Here is a 24421-nt window from a genome sequence, read left to right as displayed (position 1 = left end):
ATACGATACATGGATATGTTTTGGTTACGTCCTGCAATGTATGATTAAAGAAACCTGGAGGGTGAAGAAAAAATAAATCTCTTTTATATTTACTCCAACAAACTCCCGACCTCAGAAGGGCAAACATAAGTTAGGTAATAAAGTCATACAACGAACACAACTATACCACTTTCCTGAAATTCTCGTGTGTATGTTTAAAAGTCTACTGTTGATCCACGCCAACCAGTCTATATTTAATGTTGTATATACCTTCGAAGTGAAAGATATTCATTATTACATTTGTTGATAGTTGGACTCTAATGAGTCAGAAACTACTATTAATAGAGAGATTGTTTTGTCTATTATTCCTGCAATTAGAAGGGCCTTATCTAAAAGATATTTCATTTGTGTATGAGAAAATACGAAAGTTTATTTTCTAAAGGATAAAATAAATATTTTCAATGTGAAGCTAACATTAAGTTTCGAAGAGGACCTAAACAGAAGAACTTGTTAAAATTTACATCAGTTCTCAGACATCTGAATATACTCTGAAATGGGAAGAAGTCAAACTTGAAAACATTTTACTAAAGAGACTTCAAAAGAAAGCGCAACATGTAAATATTGCAAGGTTAAAATAAATTAAAGAACAGAGGTAGCACAAACGTGTTATGGAAACATTTAAAAGCACAGCAACCTACTATATTAAGGAATCCGAAAAAAGTTTTGACGAATTTTAGTATTCAATTTTATCATCACAATTTCAGATGTAGGTTTGGATACAAATCAAGATCTGAGATCCGAGATCCGGACCCAGATCTGAGATCTGAGTTTTGAATCCGAGATCTGGATCTAGGTCCGGATCTCACTGGATTCGACATCCGGATCCGAAAATTTTTGGCCATCCCTATTTTACAATGGACACTTTTACTAGATGGAACAATAGACGAGGCACTGGACTCTTTCGCCGATGTTTCTAGTACAACAATAAAGATTTCGTACTGTTCAAAGAAGCAAATACAAGGAAATTTCCAACATGGCATGGCAAACAGAGTCGCCACACATTCCGAAAAAAGGCTTGGGAACTGTGGCGTTCACTTCCAAATGAATATGTATCTTAAAAGGAATTTCTGATGTAGGACTTTGTATAAAAAAGTTATTGAGATCCAGTAAATACTTAGACTATATTTCAAAAAAATCAGACACCAGCATCAACAACACTAAACAACTTTGTTCTCTTATCTGATCTAGGTCTAAAACTTCTAGCATACCTCTTTTGACATACAATGATGTATTAGGTTCAGAATATGAAGAAAGAAGAGAAAATTTTCATGAATACTTGTATAACAAATTCTCAAATGCATAACCAACGTACTTCCCTGTTCAATCCGTTTGCTCGTCCACTTTATCTCATTTATCTTTCACTCCTCTGGAGGATGAGTTACTCTTATTTTCTCTCCGGCATAAGAGTTTCTGGCCAAAACAACATAAGCCAGACCTTCTGCGTTCGACATCATCTTTTTTTTCTTTTCCACTTTCGCTCACTTTTGATAGATGTTTCAAGGAAACCTGTTTTCCCAGTTTTAGGAAAACAGCCCGTGTCCCTATTTATAAATCTGGATTACGAAATTAGGTGTCATCCTAAACTAATATTTCGCGTCTCAAACATATCAATCTTCTGCTAGAATATTATCAAAGACATTGTTTCCGGTTCAGTACAATCCCAAATTTGGAGTGGAGGGTGGACGGCCGATCTGCCGCCAGAGCGAGCCAAAAAGTGATTTCTTTTTGTTTCGCGTTTAATTTGAATCCTATATCTTGAGATAAGTATTCACTTGTGGAATGGTCACTGAAACCTTTCTCGGCGACAGCCATCTTTTTAGTATGCAGCAATCCCTGTGGCAGCAAAGCAGAAGCGCCGCCCACAGGGTAGAATTTGCCGTAACATCTCCATCCAAATACGGACTTAACCAACTTCTCTTCTAGACCTACATTCCGTTACCAAGGGCAGATACGTCATTTGAAGTAATTAACGTCGTCTGATCCGTTTACTATGTAATACTATTGTAGACCTCTATTGCAGTATATATATATATATATATATTGTGCACTTAACATTTCTCCCAAAACTTAACAACTTGTGAGTGCGACAAATCCTTTTAATTCTTTTGTTGTTTAGTAACATCACTTGCTAAAGCAGAATACAAACTATATCCCTTTGGACACCAACCACATGTGCCTGGTTATTCAGCTGTGTTCTTTAACGAGATTTGCGAAATGTGAACTGCCAGCAAATATCTTTGTACACTTCCCGCCCGTTTCAGATTTCTTTCCTATCTGGATTAACATGTGCTTTGCCATGTGTGAACATTGAGTAAATGCCATGCTACGCTCTTTGCATGTTCTTTCATTTATGTGTATTGAAATGTTTTGCAAGGTTTGAGCGTAAATTATATATTTTTCCACATCTTTTGTTCGTGTGAGATATTCCTTCTGTTTGGATTAACATGTCTGTAGCAAAAACTGAACGTCCATTAAATGCCTTTTGACACTTGGTATGTGTAGTACTTTAGCCGTGTGGATTAACATGTGTGTAGCCAAATTTGTATGTTGATTAAATCCCCCACCACAAGCTTGGCATGCGTAATGTTTTGCTTTTGTGCAAATAAACATGTGATTAGCCAAACTTGAACTTTGCTCCTTTATGGGTATCATATGTTTCGTGACTTACGAACATGGACTAAATCCTTTACCAGACTTAGCACGTGTAACGATTTTCTTAACTGTGGATTAAAATGGGTGTAGCCAAATTTGGGCGTCGATCAAATACATTCTCACACTCTTGGCAAGTGTAATGTTTTTCTCCTGTGTGCATTCACATGTGTGTAGCCAAAGCTGAACGCCGATTAAAACCCTAACCACACTTTTGCCATAAGTAACGCTTTTTTCTTGTGTGGATTAAAATGCATGGAACCAAATTTGACCGGTGATTAAATGCCTTATCACACTCTTCGCATTTATGATGTTTTTCTCCTGTGAGAATTAACATGTGTGTAGCCAAATTTGAACGTGTATTAAATGCCTTACCACACTCTCCGCATTTGTGATATTTTTCTCCTGTGTGTAGCCAAACTTGAACGTCGATTAAATGCCATACCACACTCTAAGCATTGATGATGTTTTTTTCTGTGTGCATTAAGATGGGTGTAGCCATATTTCAACGTCGTTTAAATCCCCGAGCACACTTTTGGCATACGTAATGTTTTGTATTTGTGGAAATAACATGTGATTATCCAGATTTGGACGTTGATTAAATGTCTTACCACACCCTTGGCATATGTTTAGCTTTGCTCCTTTATGGGTAACGCGTGTTGTGACGTACGAACGTAGACTAAATCCTTTACCAGACTTGGCATGTATAACGATATTCTCCTGTGTGGATTAAAATGTGTGTAGCCAAACCGGAGCGTCGATTAAATGCATTTAACATTCTTTGCATATATAATGTTTCTCACGTGTTGTTTAAAATGTGGGTAACTTGGAAGTTGAAAAAACGCCCGACCACAATCTTGGCAAGTGTAATGTTTTTATTCTGTGTGAATTAACATGTGTTTAACCAGAATTTGACGTCGATTAAATGCCTGACCACATTCTTCGCATTTATGATGTTTTTCTCCTCTGTGAGTTACCATGTGTCTAGCAATATTTGAACGTGTATTAAATGCTTTACCACACTCTTCGCATTTGTGAGGTTTTTCTCCTGTGTGGATTAACATGTGTGTAGCCAAAATTGAACGTCGATTAAATTCCCTACCACACTGTTCGCATTTGTGATGTTTTTCTCCCGTGTGGATTAACATGTGTGTAACCAAAGTTGGACGTTGAGTAAATGCCTTACCACACTCTTCGCATTGGTGAGTTTTTTCTCCTGTGTGGATTAACATGTGTGTAGCTAAACGTGAACGTGCATTAAATGCCTTACCACACTCTTCGCATTTGTGAGGTTTTTCTCCTGTGTGTATTACCATGTGTGTAGCCAAATTTGAACGTCGATAAAATGCCTTACCACACTCTTCGCATGTGTAACGTTTTTCTCCCGTGTGGATTAACATGTGTGTAGCCAAAATTGAAGATGTTTTAAATGCCTTACCACACTCTTCGCACTTGTGAGGTTTTTCTCCTGTGTGGATTAACATGTGTGTAGCCAAAATTGAACGTGTATTAAATGCCTTACCACACTCTTCGCATTTGTGTGTTTTTTCTCCTGTGTGGATTAACATGTGTGTAGCTAAACTTGAACGTGCATTAAATGCCTTACCACACTCTTCGCACTTGTGAGGTTTTTCTCCCGTGTGGGTCAACTTGTGTCTAACCAAACTTGAACGTGTATTAAATGCCTTACCACACTCTTCGCATGTGTAACGTTTTTCTCCCGTGTGGATTAACATGTGTGTAGCCAAAATTGAAGGTGTTTTAAATGCCTTACCACACTCTTCGCACTTGTGAGGTTTTCCTCCCGTGTGGATTAACATGTGTGTAGCCAAATGTGAACGTCTATTAAATGCCTTACCACACTCTTTGCATTTGTGATGTTTTTCTGTCGTGTGGATTAACATGTGTGTAGCTAAATTTGAACGTCGATTAAATGCCTTACCACACTGTTCGCATTTGTGATGTTTTTCTCCCGTGTGGATTAACATGTGTGTAACCAAAGTTGGACGTTGATTAAATGCCTTACCACACTCTTCGCATTGGTGTGTTTTTTCTCCTGTGTGTATTACGATGTGTGTAGCCAAATTTGAACGTGTATTAAATGCCTTTCCACACTCTTCGCACTTGTGAGGTTTTTCTCCCGTGTGGATTAACATGTGTGTAGCCAAATGTGAACGTCTATTAAATGCCTTACCACACTCTTCGCACTTGTGAGGTTTTTCTCCCGTGTGGATTAACATGTGTGTAGCCAAAATTGAAGGTGTTTTAAATGCCTTACCACACTCTTCGCACTTGTGAGGTTTTTCTCCCGTGTGGATTAACATGTGTGTAGCCAAATGTGAACGTCTATTAAATGCCTTACCACACTCTTTGCATTTGTGATGTTTTTCTGTCGTGTGGATTAACATGTGTGTAGCTAAATTTGAACGTCGATTAAATGCCTTACCACACTGTTCGCATTTGTGAGGTTTTTCTCCTGTGTGTATTAACATGTGTGTAGCCAAATTTGAACGTGTATTAAATGCCTTACCACACTCTTCGCATTTATGATGTTTTTCTCCTGTGTGAATTACCATGTGTTTAGCCAAATTTGAACGTTGATTAAATGCCTTACCACACTCTTCGCATGCGTAACGCTTTTTTCCCGTGTGGAATAACATGTGTGTAGCCAAATGTGAACGTGTATTAAATGCCTTACCACACTCTTCGCACTTGTGAGGTTTTTTTCCCGTGTGGATTAACATGTGTGTAACCAAACTTGAACGTTGATTAAATGCCCTACCACAATCTTCGCATTTATGATGTTTTTCTCCTGTGTGGATTAGGATGTGTCTAACCAACCGTGAACGTTGATTAAATGCCTCACCACACTCTTTGCATGTGTGTAGCTTGTCACTTGTGTGGATTAACATGTGCTTACCCAAACAAGAACACACACTAAATTCCTTTCCGCACAATCCGGAGGTGTGGGATTTCTCACCTGTTTGCACTAAATTACCGTTCGAAAAAGATGAACTTCGTCTAAAGCGTTTATCACACTTTTGGTACGTTTGACGCTTTTCACTTGCATGTCTTAACGTATCTCTTGACAAACGTGATCGATTAAATCCTTTGTCAAACTGCTTCGAAGTATAAGATTCCTCATCTGAATAAGAAATGGCTTCTTTTGATGTAAGAAACGTATTCTCTTCTCCTTGAAAAGCAAATACGCTATCGCGCCTGCAACAATTCCAACGAACAAGGAAATGTGAATGGAGACAATAATTAAGTACCAACAAAAAATGAAATCATTCGCTATATTTCATGATAAAATTAAGTTTATTTTTGTTGTATTAAATGAAATACGTTACAAATATGAAACAGAGTACAATTGAGAAGTATTCATATATATTTACTCTCAAAGAAGAGAATGCAATTTGTCTTAATGTGTAAAATTGAACAATCATTTGTATACTAGCGGAAATAAATCTTTGGCCAGGTAATGGCGACTGCTTCGAAACATGTGCCCAGTATGAGAATTAAATCTGTTATATCTGTAGTTTCGTGTGCTGAAGAAACACAGTGTGAACCAAAGGTTTAAGGATAACCCAAGCTAATAATGTAAACTCTGCCGAAGGTTACTCACTTATATCATTATAGAAGAAATACGAAATACTTTTTAAAACGAAGAAAAGTAACAAAACTTTCCAAGCGGAGGCACAGAAACATAACGTGATCGACTAAGGACGAATCACTTGCCGCATAGTGATCGTGGTTCAGTGGTCAAGGCGCTTGACCAGTAATGGGGATGTTCCTGGATCGAATCCAGGTCGACCATTTTTTTCCTTCAGGAATTTTGATGGCGATTGATCGGCGATGACAAACGTTTTATTATCTTCAGAAATTTGAATACTCAGATGTTACAATACTTGAACTATCAAATCTACAGGAATAGTAATACTATTAATAAGAATTATCTCGTAGAAGATTAAAAATTAGAAACTTATGGTCGCTCAGGTCATACCATTACAAGCAGAAACGTCATATTAAGCAAAAAAAAATGCATTTCGGTTTTGTTTAATGTTGATCATGACAAGAGGAATTTCTTAACTCGATACTAAAACCAAACAATATCGGGATGAGACTTAACATTCGACACGGGAGAAGGCTAACTCAAATCATCGTCTCACTTTGGAGATGAGAATCGAGACGAGACAAAAATTACCGTAAACATTTATCGTTTTATCTCATTTCTCGAAATAATGTATGCCCCTTTTTAAGTAACAAATGCTCTCTTAACTCAATCTTACACGTTGTTATATTACTTTGGATTTCAGAGCTAACTGAGAGTCTGTGTATATATTTTTGTAGCAAACCTTTTATAATTACATGTGCAAACTCTAACGGTTAGTATATTATATGACTTACTGTTCAAAGATATTCAGCTTTTTATATACAGTTATTTTCCTTATAACGTACACTGGAATATTTTCTACATGAAACGTTAGTGGAAAGCTTTTGAGTAGCTGAAGAGGTATCTCATGAAGGTATCGAACCTCTTCCTCAAATTCCTTACTTTTAATTAAGGTTTGCAACTTTAAAACTTTTAGTACCCTTATTATTATTATTATTATTATTACTCAAGTGTTGGTTCACCCTGTTTCACCCAGCTCCCGGGTAGTGGGTATTGTGCTGAACAAACAACGTGTGTATAGGTTTTCTCCGGGTTCCGCTTCCTCCCACTTTCTTTATTCCAATATTTCTTTCATTCTCATCATCGGCGTCTTCTGTAGCTTAGCCGGCATAACCATAATTGAAAAACAAATTTTCTTACGGCTCTTCGGAGTTCAGGATCCCTGACTTCTACACGAAATTTCCCTCTAAACTTTTGTTTTAATATTTGGATAGTTGTAGGGACGTATGCAGAGGATATGTCCTGACACTTCTCTCCAATCCCGACTATTTTGTAACTTCTACCTAACGATACGGCGATTTTACAGATTTTAATTTAATGTGTTTTCATACCGAATTTGTCATCTATATTATTACTATTATTACTGCTTATTTGAGACCTCAATATTACGTCCTATTCCAGTGCAAATAAGCTTACGGAAGATAAGGAAATGAAAATAAAGTTTTTGGACACTCTATAAGATGAATTTTATTATAAGAGATATTGTGGAAAAAAACAGAGGGAAAAGGTGTCAGCTACTGGATAATATGAAAATCGAACCTTCGGAAGCCTTAACAGAAACTCAGTAGGATATGTCTTTATCACGACACCCTTTAGATGTAACACCCATTCTTTGGGTAAAAGACATTAGATTATGTATGATTTATATTGATATTTTAACATAATATGCAAACAAATATAAAAAGAATAGTTCCCATTTACCAATTTTCGTTGAACGAACATATGGAACGTGTAGAAAAAGGGGAACGAAAATATTATTTGTAGTAAGAGGGGAAGAATTTAGAAACAATTCCACAATGACGTTTCAGTTAAATTCATGACTCATACTACGCCTGATTGATGAGCCGTTTGTATCCACGAATTGTTTACGAAACTCGTGAAGTTTTCAGACATTAGTAATCGAGACTGTAGACTGTGACGTCATGTTGTTAGTTTTTCCCTGTGAAGGAAGCGGTTTGAACTCTAACTTTTAAGAACGAGAGAAATTGACTATTATTCATTTTATTATACATCAAAAATATCAACATTCTAAATTATATTCTTTTTCTGAATATTATCGGAGAGAATCAAACCGCGGACCCCTAACTCACGAAGCGAATGCTCAAGCCATTATCCTAAGACTGCTCTTTTTTTGTAAGAGTCAAGAAACACTCGCCTATGTAGCAAATTGCAAACGTTTAAGATTCCAATATTTTATTGATGATAAAACATTGTAGTCCAGAGAATTCACGTTTAAATTTTAAAACAAGGACCGAAATTAGCTCCGTAATGTATCTATTTATATTCGGTTATTCTCGTTTTACAGGTATTTCTAGTTAACCTGAACAGACATGTAATATTTCAAAGACTTTCCAATCAGGAATCGAAACTGAGACCCCCGCCTACTAAATTATCTGATGGTTGGGGTGCATAGTTCGTTCCCAAGGCAAGTAAGCTTGAGACGCACAACATCGAGTTCGTGGGTTTTCTCCGGCCATTCGCACATTTTCATTTCACCAATTCGTCTATCATAGTTCACTTGCATCAATCATAGCCTTCCTTAACCAAACCGGTATAACCGTCGGACATTAAACGTAACGATTTCATTTTCAAGTTGTTAACCCAAACCAATCCAAATCGAAAAACAGTTGAATTTTATATTGCTCATTAACGCTTTTTTTTTAAAAAAATGTAGAAAAAATCATGGCGAAACGTAATTCCATTGAAAAGTGAAACAGAAGGCCCATAATGCATTAATCTAAGTTAAAACCATCACATATCGTTTGGAACTTTTCCAAAATATGTACGGATATTCTGAAAAGTGCTAGAGTTGTTGTAAGTTTGTGAGTCAGCGAGTCAGTGGTCGTGGGCCAACAGCATGTGATCCACTCCGACTCATCACTCACCATGGCCCACTGCGGCCCACCACGCACAGACCCACTCTGCTCACTGTATTGTAGACAGCACCGTCTGAACAGCATGTTTCTTTTAACACTCGATTTTAACCATAGAAACTAAAAACACGTTTCTCATTCGTTGCAGTTTGTGATTCTCCAAACCAGGCCCGACCAGAGGGAAGATAGGGGGCGTGGGCCCCTAAACTTTCCGTGGCACCTGCAGACCTCAACACAGGAAACACTATTTAGATATGTGTAAGATAATTTTAATCACTTGTTCCCCTCTTAAAATATTCATGGACCTCCTAAATCTCTGTGGCTGGTTGCGGACCTGGTCCAAACCATCTGGTGTATGTATTGTGTATTATAGTCGTAACAGAAGAAAATTGCCACTTTGTTGGGGCTGAAGAAAATTGAAGGAGCAGTTGAGGTAATATTTATATCATGGCAGCCAAGGCGGAACAAAATGAGCCATGCGGGGCTTCTAATCCGTTCCTACTACTACTACAACTTCTTCGTCTTCTTGTTCTTCTACTTATACAGTAGAATCGTATAGCAAAACTGCACACGTAAGTAAATCACAATTTGAGTAATTTTTTTTTATAAAAATAGAAAACTATCTTGGCCCGGGCTTGAACCCCGCCAAAAGAAATTATAATTTTTAGTGCATTGCGCCAATACGCACAACTACGAAGACCGACAGTGACAGTTATTTTATTTCTGCTGTATTTATATATCCTACGTGGCGAGAAACTGATAACTGCAACTAACCACCTCCTATGACTAGGTTTGAGCGTGATTTAAAATTATGCTTCTGAACACGGGAGAATTTGTCTACGTTTTACTTTCAAGGCTTTCATTTCCCTTTTTCACTTGTTTCTGTTTACTTACCTGAGATGAGTATCTCTACATGAAAAAAAAAACAGCTTGAGGTATTCTTGGATATTGATATTTGTAATTGTAATAATAGCAATATGACGTATACTATTACTCGGCTTTCGAAACTGTGAGTTTTTAGAGGAACTAATTAGAGCAAAAAATACATTTTTTAATCACTGCGATATATAAATTAATATATAAGGAAAGGAGTAACTAGTGTGCCTAATCCTTACGGCCAAATTGAAGTCAAATGAAATGAACTTCGGTATATAGTTAGGCCTTGATTCAAACTTGGACGTTATCATATTGCTTTCATTATAATAATATCCTAAAGTATAGTGGAAATCCGAATTTTTGCGAAAAAAAAACTTACAAGCCGTTCAACTTACGGAGCTGAAATTCACTATATCAACTCTTTATTGAAAATTAACAGAACATCTTCTACCATTTTCTAAACTTCTCCTTTATTGCGAGGGTCGCCACTTTGTAAATATGGTAAATTGATACTGGGTTAGTTTGTAAAAATAATCGAAAACGATCGATATTAGTTGAGACACAAACAATCGAGTTTTGCATCATATATCCATATATGCTTACCATCACGAGCGGATCCAGGACGAAGTTCTGCTGGGGCGGTGGGTTGTAATGCTGACACATAGAGCTACATTTAAGAGCTTTAAACTCTGGGATTTATTTTTATATACAAAATAAGGAAATTTCTTGTTCTGAGGACCTTTTCTTCTTCTGTGGGGCGTACTCCCCCCAGGATCCACCCCTGGTTACCAAGCGGTTTCTACTACATTAATTGCTGAAGCTTGCTTTTTTATATGGAGCGCTTACAGCACAAGGCAATCAACCGATAAAGTTGTGAGAAAAAACGAGATAATATTTGTAATATAAGCTTCTGTGTGTTGGTCTACAGCCCTTGATTTGGGACTTAAAAAATGTAATCCATTTTTCCACTGAAAAGTATCGATAAATCAACAAGGAAATAATTAGACCATGACAATTTAATTGAAATTCATCGTAATTTTACCCACGACAAACACTTTACCATTTTATATCGTAAAGGTCAGATCCATCGTTATTGTAACAGAATGGTGTTTGAACGATTGATGGTAGAAATTCAAACTCCGATTAGTTAGAATTTCACAACTTGGTTTCACAAGTGTAAACCCTTTAGTCGGTAAAGAGGCCGTTCTTCATGTGTCAGAGTTAATGATGATGCGTTTTGATGTGAGTGCTTCATGGTGATTGGTGGGTCGGAGTGGGTCAGAGGTTCACGGTGAGTGGTGGGTCGTGGGTCATGGGTCAAGGTTTCATTCACTAAGACCATCTTTAGGTTAACTGGTTTGGGTTCGGTTTCAACTTGAAACAGAATGTGTAATTTTATTTCAGAAAACGAACAGTAATTTGGTCCAGTTTTGTTTGAAAAGAGACCTATATTGCCACTTTTAAGAATATCAGCATATATTTTCAAAGTTCCAAACGATATATAATGGTTTCGTTTTAGGTTAAAATATTTTGAGTCTGCTGTTTCACTTTTGAATGGAATTACTATTCCTCAAAGTTTTCCTTTACATATATATATATATATATATATATATATACATATATTGTGAAAACACGTTAGTGAGCAATAGAAAGTACAACTGTTTTTCGGTTCGGATTCTTTTGGGTTAACAGCTTGAAAATATAATCTTTACGTTTAATGTCCAACGATTATGCCTGTTAGCTTGAGGAAGAGTAGGATTAAAGCAAGTGAATCATGATGGACGAATTGGTGGAATGAGAAAGTGGGAGTGTCCTGAGAAAACCCACGAGCACAATGTTGTCCGTCTCAAGCTTACTTGCCTTGGGAACGAACCAGATACCCCAACCATCATATAGTTTAATAGGCGGAGTCTCAGTTTTGATACCCGGTGGGAGAGGCTTTGAAATATTAAATGAACTCGTTGTATCTGTGTTCGTGTCCCTGTCGTTCAAGGTTACTGGAAATATCTGTGAAACGAGAACAACCGAATATAAATGAGATAAGTTACGGATATACTTTCGGTCTTTTTTGTAAATTTAAACTTGCATTCTCTCGACTACAGTATTTTATCATGACCGAAATCAGTGTTTCACTGTTAATAAAATATTGGATTCGTAAACGTTTGCAATTTGCTACATAGAGGAGTGTTTCTTGACTCTTACTTAAAAGAGAATTCTTAGGGTAGTGGCCTGAGCATTCGCTTCGTGAGTTAGGGGACCACGATTCGATTCCCTGCGAGGATATTAAGAAAAAATTTATAATTTAAAATTATGATATTTCTGGTGTATAATAACAGGAAAAAAGTCAATTTCTCACGTTCTTACAAGTTAGAATTCAAACGACTTCCTTCACAGAGGAAAAACTAATTATATGACGTCACAGTCTACAATCTCGATTCCTACTTTATGAAAACTTTGCGTGTTTCACAAACAATTAATGAATACAAACGGGTCACCTTCAGGGCAAGTATAAGTCATAAATTTGTCTAAAACGTCATTGTGTAATTGATTCTAAATTCTTCTCCTTTTACTACAAATAATAATAAAATTTTTGTTCCCCATTTTCAACACGTTCCATATATTCGTTCAACAAAAATTGGTAAATGGGAACTATTCTTTTTTATATTTGGTTGCATATTTTCATAAAATATCAATATAACGCACACATAATCCAATGTCTTTTACCCAAAGAAAGGGTGTTACTATGTATGGTGATGAAGACAAATCCTACTTAGTTTCTGTTAACACTTCCGAAGGTTCGATTTTCATATTGCCAGTAGCTGACACCTTCTTTCCCTCTCTTTTCCTTCCAAAGTATCTCTTATAAGGCAATCCATCCTTATAGAGGATCCAAAAAAATTCTTTTCATTTTTCTTAACTTCAGTATGGTTATTTGCATTGGAATAGGACGTAATATTGAGGTCTCAAATATTCAATAATAATAATAATAATATAGAAGACAAATTTCATAAGAGAGCACATATTAAAATCTGTAAAATCGACCCTGCAAAAGGCAAAATTTACCAAATAGTCGGGATTGGAGAGAAGTGTCTGGATCATCAGGACATACCCTCTGCATACGTCCCTACAACTAGCTAAACGTTATAACGGAAAGTTTCGACCCAAATTTCATGTAGAAAGTAGGGATAATGGACTAACAAGACCCGTAAGAAAAATTTGTTTTTAAGTAATGGTTATGCCGCCTAACCTACAGAAGACTTCGATGACGAGAATGCAAGAAATATTGGAATAAAGAAAGTGGGAGGAAGTGGAACCCGGAGAAAACCTACACGCACGTTGTTTGATCAGCACAATGTCTACAAAGCGGGAGGTGGGTGGAACAGGATGAACCATTAAATTAACAACCCTTCAGTAATAATAATAATAGTAATAGTAATAATGGTATTAAAAGTTTTAAAGTTGCCATAAAATTTGGCAAAACTTACTTAAACGTGGGGATTTCGGGGAAGGGACTCAGTTCCTTTAAGAGACACCTGTGCAACTACCCAAATTTAAACGAAAGCTTTCAACTAAAGTTTCATGTAGAAAGTATTCTATTGTACGTTACAAGGAAAATAACTGCAATAAAAATAACTGAATATCATTGAACAGTAAGGCATATAATTAACTAATTTGTAGAATATGCAGATGTAACTATAAAATGTAGAATATGTAACTATAAAAGCTTTGCTACAAAAATGTATATAGAGACCATAATTTAGTGAGCTCTATTTTTTTGAAATACATGATATTAGGATTCCAGAATTCCACGTTAAGGTAATGTGGCCAAACATTAGCACCCTCGTCACCCTTAGATTATTACTAGTGCTTGTACGTTTGTGCTCAAAACATAGAATTTAAATTTCTCATAACCTGGTGTAATGCCATTCGCTGAAATCGAAATATATAGTGGGTTTGGAATCCTGCTATTACAGGGTGTTTGCAATGTCCCTGGAGTGTTATTAGCATCGTGAAACTCTAGTCATTATTGTTTCTACGTTAAAAGTAGAAAGGGCGTGTGAAGATAAATGCTACATTTTGAATTCCGAAAAATTGAAGAAATTTGTTATGCATCACATTATAAAAGACAGGAAGCTGGACTGTTTGAAATAAATTATTTGATATGTTGAGCGCCTACAAGTATGTGGCATTTTATTACGTTACGTTCATTCAAATGGGTATCATAAAGACGGGAAAAGGATTAAATTTGTACGTGAAAAATTATAATCTCACTGGTCTCTCTTGATAGAAAAAGGACAGTTGGCACACTAGCTTTGTTACTTTTAAAAAATTGTCGCGTGCAGCAGTGTTTTCGGAAATACAACATTCAAGAGAGAGAAGACGAACAACCTGCATATTACACCTCAGTACACAAATTTGACATCAACCTAATCTAGCATTAGCTAAAGAAATGGCTGAATCGATTGAAATTAAATTTTATACTGCAGTTAGCCAGACATGTATCTCATTTAGAAAACTTTTTTTTCCTTTCTTACGTTGCTGTCACTAGAATGAAGATCCTACGAGTAACAGAACAGATTTAAATTTTACATATCTGATGAGTGGCTCATGTTTAGGAGGTGAAATTTGTCATAAAAAGAAACTTTACTCAATACCAGTGAGTAAGTGATCTACGCCTTACGAGATGAAAACGGGGAACTTCCGCAAATTTCTTAATACATAAATTTACCATATGATATAAAATTAATATACAATGTACAGAATTCCACCACGCATGTACAGAACTCAAGTGATCACAATTTTGCTAGCGTACAAGAAATTTTACGAAACCTACATTTTCAAGTAGATATTGAGAAACTAAGCTGTAAACTTCAAATCAACTTATACACTTCTTTAGATGTTTTAACAAGAGCAACGTCAAAAACAGCAAAAAAGCTTCTAGTATACGACTTAAAAACTACTTACTGGGAAACAAAGTAATTCAATCATTTCTCTTTCAAGCAACGACTTTATTCTTTCCGAACGTGGTTCTTTACTTATATGGAAAAGTATATCCTCGTACTTTTTGGGAAAAAATATTGAAGAATCACTATTTCTTCCTCCGTAATTCACATTAATATTACCTGTTTCATTTTCGCGTCACTACAATACAGTACTCACGGAAGAACACTTAGGGACACTCTTCACGTCGTATATCTACGTACTTTTAACGGCGTTAAACATAATACACCTTCTTTAAACACAAACTTGGAGGAATAAAAATTACATAATACTATATGTCTAATGTTGTCATGAAAACTGTACATTTATAAACCCTTACAACGTAGAAATTACAAAATAATAATAATAATAATTAACATTTAAATTAAATTCTGAAAAAAAACCGATTTTACCATCGAATTTCGAAGAAAGTATACATTTTGTTTATACTATCTATGTCAAGGTATATTTTCCTCGCATAAATTCGTCTTGAAACTAGTCCACATCTCATTAAACTACGAGTTAAGATCAAGATCCTGCACAAATTCTAAACCAGGGACAATAAGCATAAGCTTGCTCCCGGTTGAATTTACTGAACTATCTGTAAAAATTTCGAAGTTAAAGTTAGGCATTGGTTTTCTGCACATTCTGATGCAGAGGTAGCACCCTCGTGATCAGGTGTTTGTTCCGCTGGTTACAAGCCGGTACAAGATAGAGAGCACACGTTCGAGGAATTGTGAATGAGAAAGAGTCAAATATTTGCAAAAAACGTGACCATCATTTGAAGTTTTCATAGTAATTTTCACTGAGTAATTTTAGTAGCAAACATTAAAGACTCAAAAAGTAAAATATTTACTTCACTTTAAACTTTAGTATACATTTAAAAATATACGAAACTCATTCACTCAGTGATTAGCCAAACCCGAAGTGCCACACTTCATATATTTAACTTCTCAACTGGATACCATCCTGCATTAAACAATGCCAACTTGGATTAATATCAGTCATTCTTAGGATATAGTATTGTATAATATTATCTTATCGTTTTTGACATACCAACTTTTCACAAAAGTTTTACAGTTCACATGCATTGACGCAAGCGACGTGACCCGCCTATCGTAGACGTATCAATTTCGTTATTTGTGCAAAAATATGTGATGTCTTTCTATTGTAAATGTTAACCATATATATATATATATATAGCACATAAACTTTCTTTTCGTTCATCTCACGCTAAATAAGTTATTCAAAATTTAACGTCTTTTTCCTGCTTGTTAATATCCATCTTTAACCCTTTCAGCACTGACCTACACAATTGTGCAGATAGAAAAAAATACATACAACACCGGCCGAACATGCACAATTGTGCAGTTTAATTTTTCTGAAAGCTACTACTTTAAAAAAATCTAAATCATGTTTATGAGGATTAGTAGATCAAACTAGGTTATGTAAACCACTACTCTTTCTTTCTTTCTTTTTTCTTTTTTTATGCCCATGATTATGCCCGTTAGGCTAAGGGAAACGAGGATTAAAGCAAGTGAATAATGATGGAATTGGTGAGATGAAAATTGGGGGGAAACGGAAGTACTCCGAAAAAAACATGGACAACATGTTGTCCACCACAAATTTATTTGACCGGCACCAAGAATCCCATCCACCAGAAGTAAGCGCTTTACTTCTGAACCACTGTGCCCCCCGAAACCACGTAAGAAAATTAGAGGGTACTCAGGAAACATTTTAAGAAGGAACTTTCAAAGGTAAAGTCACTGCGCGGATGATCATCTCTATAAGCAGAATAGACTGACATGTCTCCCTCCTATATGGGCTACTTAAAACCATTTCCTTCATCCGGATATTATCCTACGTGATGTTAGCGTGGTTCCGAATTCGACTCTAACAAGAATAATCAAAAAATTTGGTGTTGACCCCGCATATTAAAAACAATTACGAAGCTAGGTGAAATAAGACGAAACGGAATCAGGTCTAAAAACATGCATTAAGGGTTACTAAAGCCATTATAAGGTATAGGGCAAGATAGGTTGCCTTACTCTCTCCGACACAAATTCATGAAAATAATTGATATTTCGGCATACTGAATTTTACGGCTAACATGCTAATTACTTTCCTATTACAAAGGAAATTTGTAGAAAATAAATAAATAATATAAAATGAAAAAGTGTGAAAAATATCAATCTTTAGTTTTATAAAATACGACATTCCTTACGGTGATTGCGTAACATCCTTTGCCGTTTACGTATAAAAAAGGAAAAACTTAAAAACTCTGGTTTGGTCTGGCGGTCAGAATTTTGTGTTTCCGAAAATGAAGCTGGAATTTCTCCTCACATACATTCTTTCTCGTTTATCTTTCAACAGAAGTCCCCACGCACCCACCCTTTCCCAACTTCAGCTATTGCCAAAAAGAAAGGGGAGGAAGGGAAAATGCATGTAGTGACACCTACCAGTTGAAGCGAGCATTACGTCTACTTAGAAAAAGTATTCAAATATCGAATTTATCAATGCATAATAGTTCATAAATGACGCTTTCTTACGTTTAATATGTGTTTTAACGTATATTACGATACGTTTGAAACAACTCCTAAATTAAAAAATAGTGACTTAGGGAGAACAACCGTTAAAATTTCAAATATCGTTTTTTTAAAAACTTTTATTGTATATTGATTACCGTGACTTTCATCATATATCTAATAAAAATATATTAGGTTTTTGAGAAAGGGACCCTAAAGCTGCATAGTGCAATCCTATAACATATCCAAAAATTATGACAATCTTCCATTTTGTTAATTAGCAGGAAGGAAGGAAAAAGTACACCAACATTTATCAAAATGACACTTTTTTTCAGAAAAGTTACTGATATTTGACAGGGGCGTATTTTTAAAAAATCGGAAATAGCTTGCGGCATAAAATACATAAATTTAGCCTAAAGTTATACGATTTAAAAAAAAATTCGGAGGGGGGATAGGAACTCTCTAAATACACGTATTATCTGGGATTAAACAAACAGGCACGCACACAAAAGAATTTTCGTCTTAAATGTCCATGGTTATTTTCCCGTTGGAATAGTTAACAATTTAAAAACCCAAACCCAATCTTACTACGAGAAGAAAGGAGGATTTCTCCGTTCCAAATTCAAAACGGGATTTTCCCTCATCATTCACTGCATGATATTTGTTTTCATACTATAGTCTACATACTTTATATTTGAGTTTCATTGCATTTTGATTAACTTCCATAATCGAAATAACAGAACACAAACGAGATTTTACTTATTTTCACTTTCTATTAATTTATTTCGGAATTTGATTTAAATCAAAGATTTTGTTGTAAAAAAAATCAAGTAATTTAAACCAGACTTATTTAAATCAATCCACCCTATTTTACGAGCTGTGATCTACTTTATGATATTATTGCATTTCATTTTCCTTTCTTAAAATAATATCTTAATCTAATCGAGAGTATTATTATTTTGGTGCATGTCCAAATAATCGTACAGATCAATATGCTTGCCAACTGATATACATTGAAAATATTATTGATGCGTAAAACATGCAACAACTCAATAATAATTAGTATATATTCCTCTTAAGGCTGGACGAAACTTGCGGGGCTGGCCCCGTAGGGAGCAGGCGGGAAGCGATGCTGGGTACAAGCATAAACGAATATGTTTGAAAACTACAGTACCTACCTATAACTTAAAAGCACTAGCCTCTCTACTAAAGCCGGAAGTGTTAAAACTCTGGTATGAGCCACAAAATTTTTGCCATTAACCCAGCATCTCGAGACAATTGGACATATACTGAAGTTAAACCTATAAAACTTAGCTACAGTATAAAAATTTTGAAACGACAGGAAAAAGGGGCTTTCTTTCTATGCACGCTCTTCGTCGGAAGAAAATTTACTATAACTTACTTTAATGGTTGTTGCTATATCATCACTTACTATATCAAATATATGTATCCTTTAAAAAATGATTGCATTATTAACTGAAGTGTGTAAACGAATGTGTATTGAAGCTATGAACATTCAATTCTTTTATAGAGTTTATTTATAATTTTCATTGGATCACCCCCCTTCCTAATAAAATTTGTCATAAAAAAGTTTAGTATTGATAGACAGAACAGGTATGAAAGGAAATCGTGTATTGATAAACAAAGCTTTTCCCTCATATGTATTCCGTCTATCAAAACAAAACTTGCTACACACATTTCTTATCCTCTATATAATTTTTCGAGATACAATTGGTTTGTGTGCTTTTACCCAGGGCCACTCCAGAGGAGTCCAAAATTGATAAGAAAGATTTGTGGAGGGAATTTTTCGACATTCTCTCAATTTTATCTGTTCAAGTACGTTACACAGCACCTCTGGAAAGCTTGTTTCGTGCTGAAGAGATGAACTATAAACCATGACTTTCGAATGAAGAGTATTGATGCAATACCTATTTCACTGCTAGGCAACGATTTTCTTTATAACTAACAGGGTTAATGGGCCTCAGGTACTTACTCCGCTGTCCATGGCACCTACTTTTTTGTGCATGAACATATCTGTTGTTGTTTATCGAATGGATTACGTTTCATTCGGATGTCCGCATGACACATTGATGTCTGTTTCTTCTAAAGTCTTAGAATATCATTAGTTAAGCCGCTATACTCTCATCTAAGAATACATATTTTCCACTATGACAAAAAAGAAGAAACACGAAAAAATCTATTCATTCAAAATTACTTAAAATTACAATTTTAGGAGGACCAATTTCCAGAATTATCCCTGAAAGGATTCTCCTATAAGCCTGAGTGTTATTTCCACCCCAAGCCGAGATTCTTGGTCCTGAATGTTAAATTAAAGGACCTCTACTGATTTACAAACCCGCAGCCTCTGCATCGATATATTTCTGAGGATTGGCATTTTTTGGTTCTCTTTCACAAAAAGTACTATACTCGGAATATTTGTAATGTAGAAATTATTAAAAAAATGTTTTCTTCAATTTCTACAATTATACTTAACAAGGCAAGTATTTCACTAGTACAAGTATTTAAAAATACAATTCACTGTTATGATGTTAAACAAGTTATCAAAATGAGACTTCCTTTTGTATCAATCCGCTGCGTAAGTTGTGCAACACACACGTGCGCACACATAAATTACTACAGTTGTGCGTTTTCTTAGACCATGACTAGTGCCACCGATACTAAGAGATGGAGTTAGTATCAACGTACATTGGACTAAAGAAAAGTACAAGCAATTACAACCTATTCTGCAATCGAGAACGGGCTTACCGATGAAGAACACTGAAACGGACGATCAGCCATTTAGCATAATTCCCAGATACTCTCAATATTACTTCTATGAAATATATCACGTAATTTCTATTACTCTGCACCTGTCACCTATAACTCCATCTGGCGATAATCGATGTAACTACGTGAAGAATTCGTAGAGTAACTGCTAATGTTTCAAACTTAATCTACAGCCATTTGACAGCACACCATTGTTGCACGTCTTGCAAGTGAGACCAGAAATAAAACACAGCACTCCTAAACAACACTGTATTATTCATAACAATAAATAATTTACATGTTAGGTCTTAATCTTCTAACCAAGATCCTCATCAGACATACACTAAATCTGTATACAATGTAACTAAACTACTATACAAGCCAGAAAAGCCTTCCTGCTCCCTGATTGTTCAGGATAAATAGCCAATAACGACGCCATGTGAAGATAGCTTGAGCCAATCATAGAAGCCCAAATATGGCGTCCAATAAGAGAACCTATCAAAATAACGCGAACATCATGAATCAACATTAACATATAATCCCCTGTATTTGCCAATAAGCGTTCTCTATTTATTATACTCAAGCCTTTACTCCAGTTCATTAAGTACTTATCTCCTTTTTCTACCCGCCGTGCCTCCTTCCACTTCCTCGGAAACATACTTTCTTCATATTCTAACATAATAACTTTTTCCCAGTCTACCTTATGTCCTTTTTCCTTGACATGTTCGTATATAGCATTAATTTCTCTACTATATTTACATCACTCTTATGTTGTTTAATTCATTCAATCAAAAATTTATCCGCTTCTCCAATATATGTCATATCACAATCTAGACATTTTGATATATAACATCTTTCTTCTCCTTTTTCTTTCTTTCTATCTTCTTTTTACTTCTTACTAACACTAAAAACTACCGACTGCCTTTTCTTTACGCTCTCATATCCTGTTTTCTTAACATCTTTTTAAGAATTTCTATCTCCTCCCCTAACCCAATAATACTTCTCTATATTACCTCTTTACCTTCCTCTCCAATTTCATCATTCCCGAAACCCACAGAAGCTTTAAAAATATCTCTTCTGCTATACCCATTCTCATATAACTGCTTTTCAAACTCTTCAATGTTGTCCTCTACATTTTTGTTACTAATGTTGGTAATTCGTGTCATCATATTCCTTATAAAATTAGATTTTGTGCTATGTCCACACTACTTTTCTAATTACAATAAATACCCGCATTGCATTCTTTCTGGTACCCTTATGTTCTAATTTTCCTCCCTTCTTTACTCATGAAAATATCCAAATAACAAAGAATACCTTTCTTCTCTAACTCAAGCTCTAACTGTATGCCTTATTCCTTATCCTAAATGATTTTTACAAAATCCAATAACCCTTCCTTAGACTCTTCCCAAATTCCAAAATAGTCATCAACACACCTACACAAATACCTAATCAATCCTTCTTCATTACCTTCTTCTAGCATACATTCATAATGATATCTGATAACATAGGGCTTATCTTAGACCCTATATTCAAACCAACCTTAATTCTATATACGTATGTCACTTTTCAGTGTACAAAAACTAAAATCCCACAACTTGAGAGCTTTTCTTACGTTCTCCCATTTAAAAATTTTCATACTTTCTTCCCTCATGGCCCCTTAATATCATGCAATATGGTACATAAACTCAGGAGCACAGCTATGACATCCAGACTAAACAAAATACAATTGTTTTCAATTACAGCATTAGTTATGCAGTCTATTACCTCACTATATTCCTTAACTACCAATGAGTCCTGTCTCTTATCCACTTTAAAACTGGTATCAATTCACTCTCCAATGGTTTAAATTAATTATTCTTACAATCCATCACGGGTCTTAATTTCACTTTATTCTTGTGAAACTTTGGAAAACCTTTTAACACTGATATTCTCCGTTTTTCATTTACACACTTTTTGATCCCTTTTTCTTCCTTTATTTCTTGTATGATCTCTTCTTCCTTCTTATTCACTAATTCATACTGACCATCTATTAATTCCTTAACCTTGTCATTATACCACCACCCCTGACAAATAAAGAGAATTATATGTTAATGCTGATTCATGATGTTTTTCCCGTTATTTTGAAATGTTCTCTTATTGGTTGAGTAGTCATAGTTTTGGGTTTCTATGATTGGCTTAGGCTGTCTTCAACAGACGTCGTTGACTGGCTATTTGTTCCGACCATTGAGGAAGAAGGTATGTTTTTGTGGCTATTATATTAGTATGGTTGCATTATATAGAGAATTTGTATATGTCTAATACTGCTTGTAGACGATCCAAGAAAGCTTGAACAAGAGTCTTGTTCAAGACCATTCAAGAGTATTTGATGAAAAAGAGGCCAGCACTGACGTCATTTTTGTCTTGAATTCAATAGTTTCATTCAAGAAATTTCGTTTCGGTCCTGTTCGAAACAATGCAATTCAAGAGCATTCAGGAGACAATCAGCACCCGAGTTGATTGCAGGAAAATACAAAACAACTATGATGGCGTCGTGAGACAGAGCAGCAGTTCAATAAATATCTTTTTCTTACTCTTTTTCACAATTATCTGATATTGAAAGTATGCATTATAATAATAATAAAAAGCAAATATCCGCACTGAAAGATATTGTTAGTATTATTGTGATAATATAAATGATTTAATGTAGGTAGTTACAGTGCTTGCATGCTTATAACTATTGTTAAATTTTTATTAAGTGATAAGTATAAAAATATTAATTTGAGAACTTAATATACAAGAATATCGACTGTAGATTAAGAAAGAGCCCATCAAATAAAATATATATAGGGGAGGGTGGGCCAGAATGAGACAAAAAGTAGTAAATCAGTAATATTTTGTTTAATCGTGTCTATAAAAATAAGAACCTAAGTTATAATGAGAATTTGGTTCATTGTGCACATAAGGCATGTATTTCCAAACAAATATTGGTTACAGTAAGGAAGTGACGATAAATCGAAAAATAGTCTCCGTTTGTCTCATTGTGGCCCATCATAGGGCCGCAATGAGACATGCCATGGCCCACAGTGAGACATAGTAAGGAATAAAAACAAAAACAAAAAGTAACATGGTCTTACTAATAAAAACAAAGCAACTTATGGTTTCTCTTGCGAAACAATATAATTTTAAACTGTTACGGATCGATATGCGCTTACATAGTTAACGGATGTTAAGCAAATCGAAGTTATTGTCGAATGTCACAAAAGATTGCAATCTGTTTGTGGATTCTAAACGTTTCGGATTTGGGAATATCATATTCACATCGGAGATGAACTAATGCCACATTGAAACATGAGGATACCAAAAGTAGCCTTCATATTTTATGCACTTTCTAAAAAACTAACTTGTAAATCATTATTATTGTCTTTTGACATAATAACCTTTGCGATGTAAAAAATGTTTTTAGATCACGTGAAGTCAACCAACACAAAATCATCAACTTCTGGATCACGTTCAAGCTCTTGAAACCACTAGGATCAACGTGCGGAAATGTAGGGCTCGTATCAGGAAATTCTATGTCACCACTGCTTGATGAAATGTTATGGTCACATTCATCGTTGCTATCAGAGGAAATGAAATCATATTCGTTTCTTTTCTTCTTGCAAGGAAATAAACCTTTACACACACCTGATGATTTCCGTTTGCGCAATTGTCTTTCTTCTAAGTTCTTTTCAATTTTCTGTTTCTCAGGCGTATCAGTTGGGATTATGCTTGACGCTTTCGTGCGACCAGTCGTAGCTCGTTTGCTTTTACCAGCTTTAGGGAATCCTTTGAAAAGGACTGGACTGATAAATTTGGAAGTGTTACTTTCAATAGGGCTATCGGTTTATATGCCTATTTCTATACTTGCTCCTAATACACTAGGACCTGAAGAGTCTTCAACACTTTCAGCACAAACTACCATTGGGGAACTATCACTGATTGCTGGAGCTGTTGTATCATTTGAGTTATCACAAGGATCACGATCAGCAACATAACTGGTTAGAAAGTCATCAGCAGTGAAT

General features: G+C 35.4%; 1 protein-coding gene across 10 annotated transcripts in view; it reads right to left on the bottom strand.

The window, feature by feature from the left end:
- Window positions 1-489: 489 nt before the first annotated feature.
- Window positions 490-24421, bottom strand: part of LOC145666288 (uncharacterized) — a 42209-nt gene continuing 18277 nt past the window's right edge. For 7 of the 10 annotated variants that reach the window (XM_081733353.1, XM_081733354.1, XM_081733355.1 and 4 more), the window contains one exon: window positions 491-5907. In XM_081733353.1, coding sequence (XP_081589479.1) covers window positions 3564-5907 — 2344 coding nt within the window. In that variant the 3' untranslated portion in view covers window positions 491-3563. Of the gene's footprint in view, window positions 5908-24421 lie in introns of all 10 variants that reach the window. The other 3 variants (XM_081733360.1, XM_081733362.1, XM_081733361.1) reach the window with 1 other exon arrangement.

Source organism: Thermobia domestica, chromosome 12 (genome assembly GCF_964235325.1).
Source record: "Thermobia domestica chromosome 12, izTheDome1.hap1.1, whole genome shotgun sequence".
In the NCBI taxonomy this organism is placed as follows: domain Eukaryota; kingdom Metazoa; phylum Arthropoda; class Insecta; order Zygentoma; family Lepismatidae; genus Thermobia; species Thermobia domestica.
The sequence above is the reverse complement of the archived record's forward strand: the minus strand, read 5'-3'. Positions and strand labels throughout refer to the sequence as shown.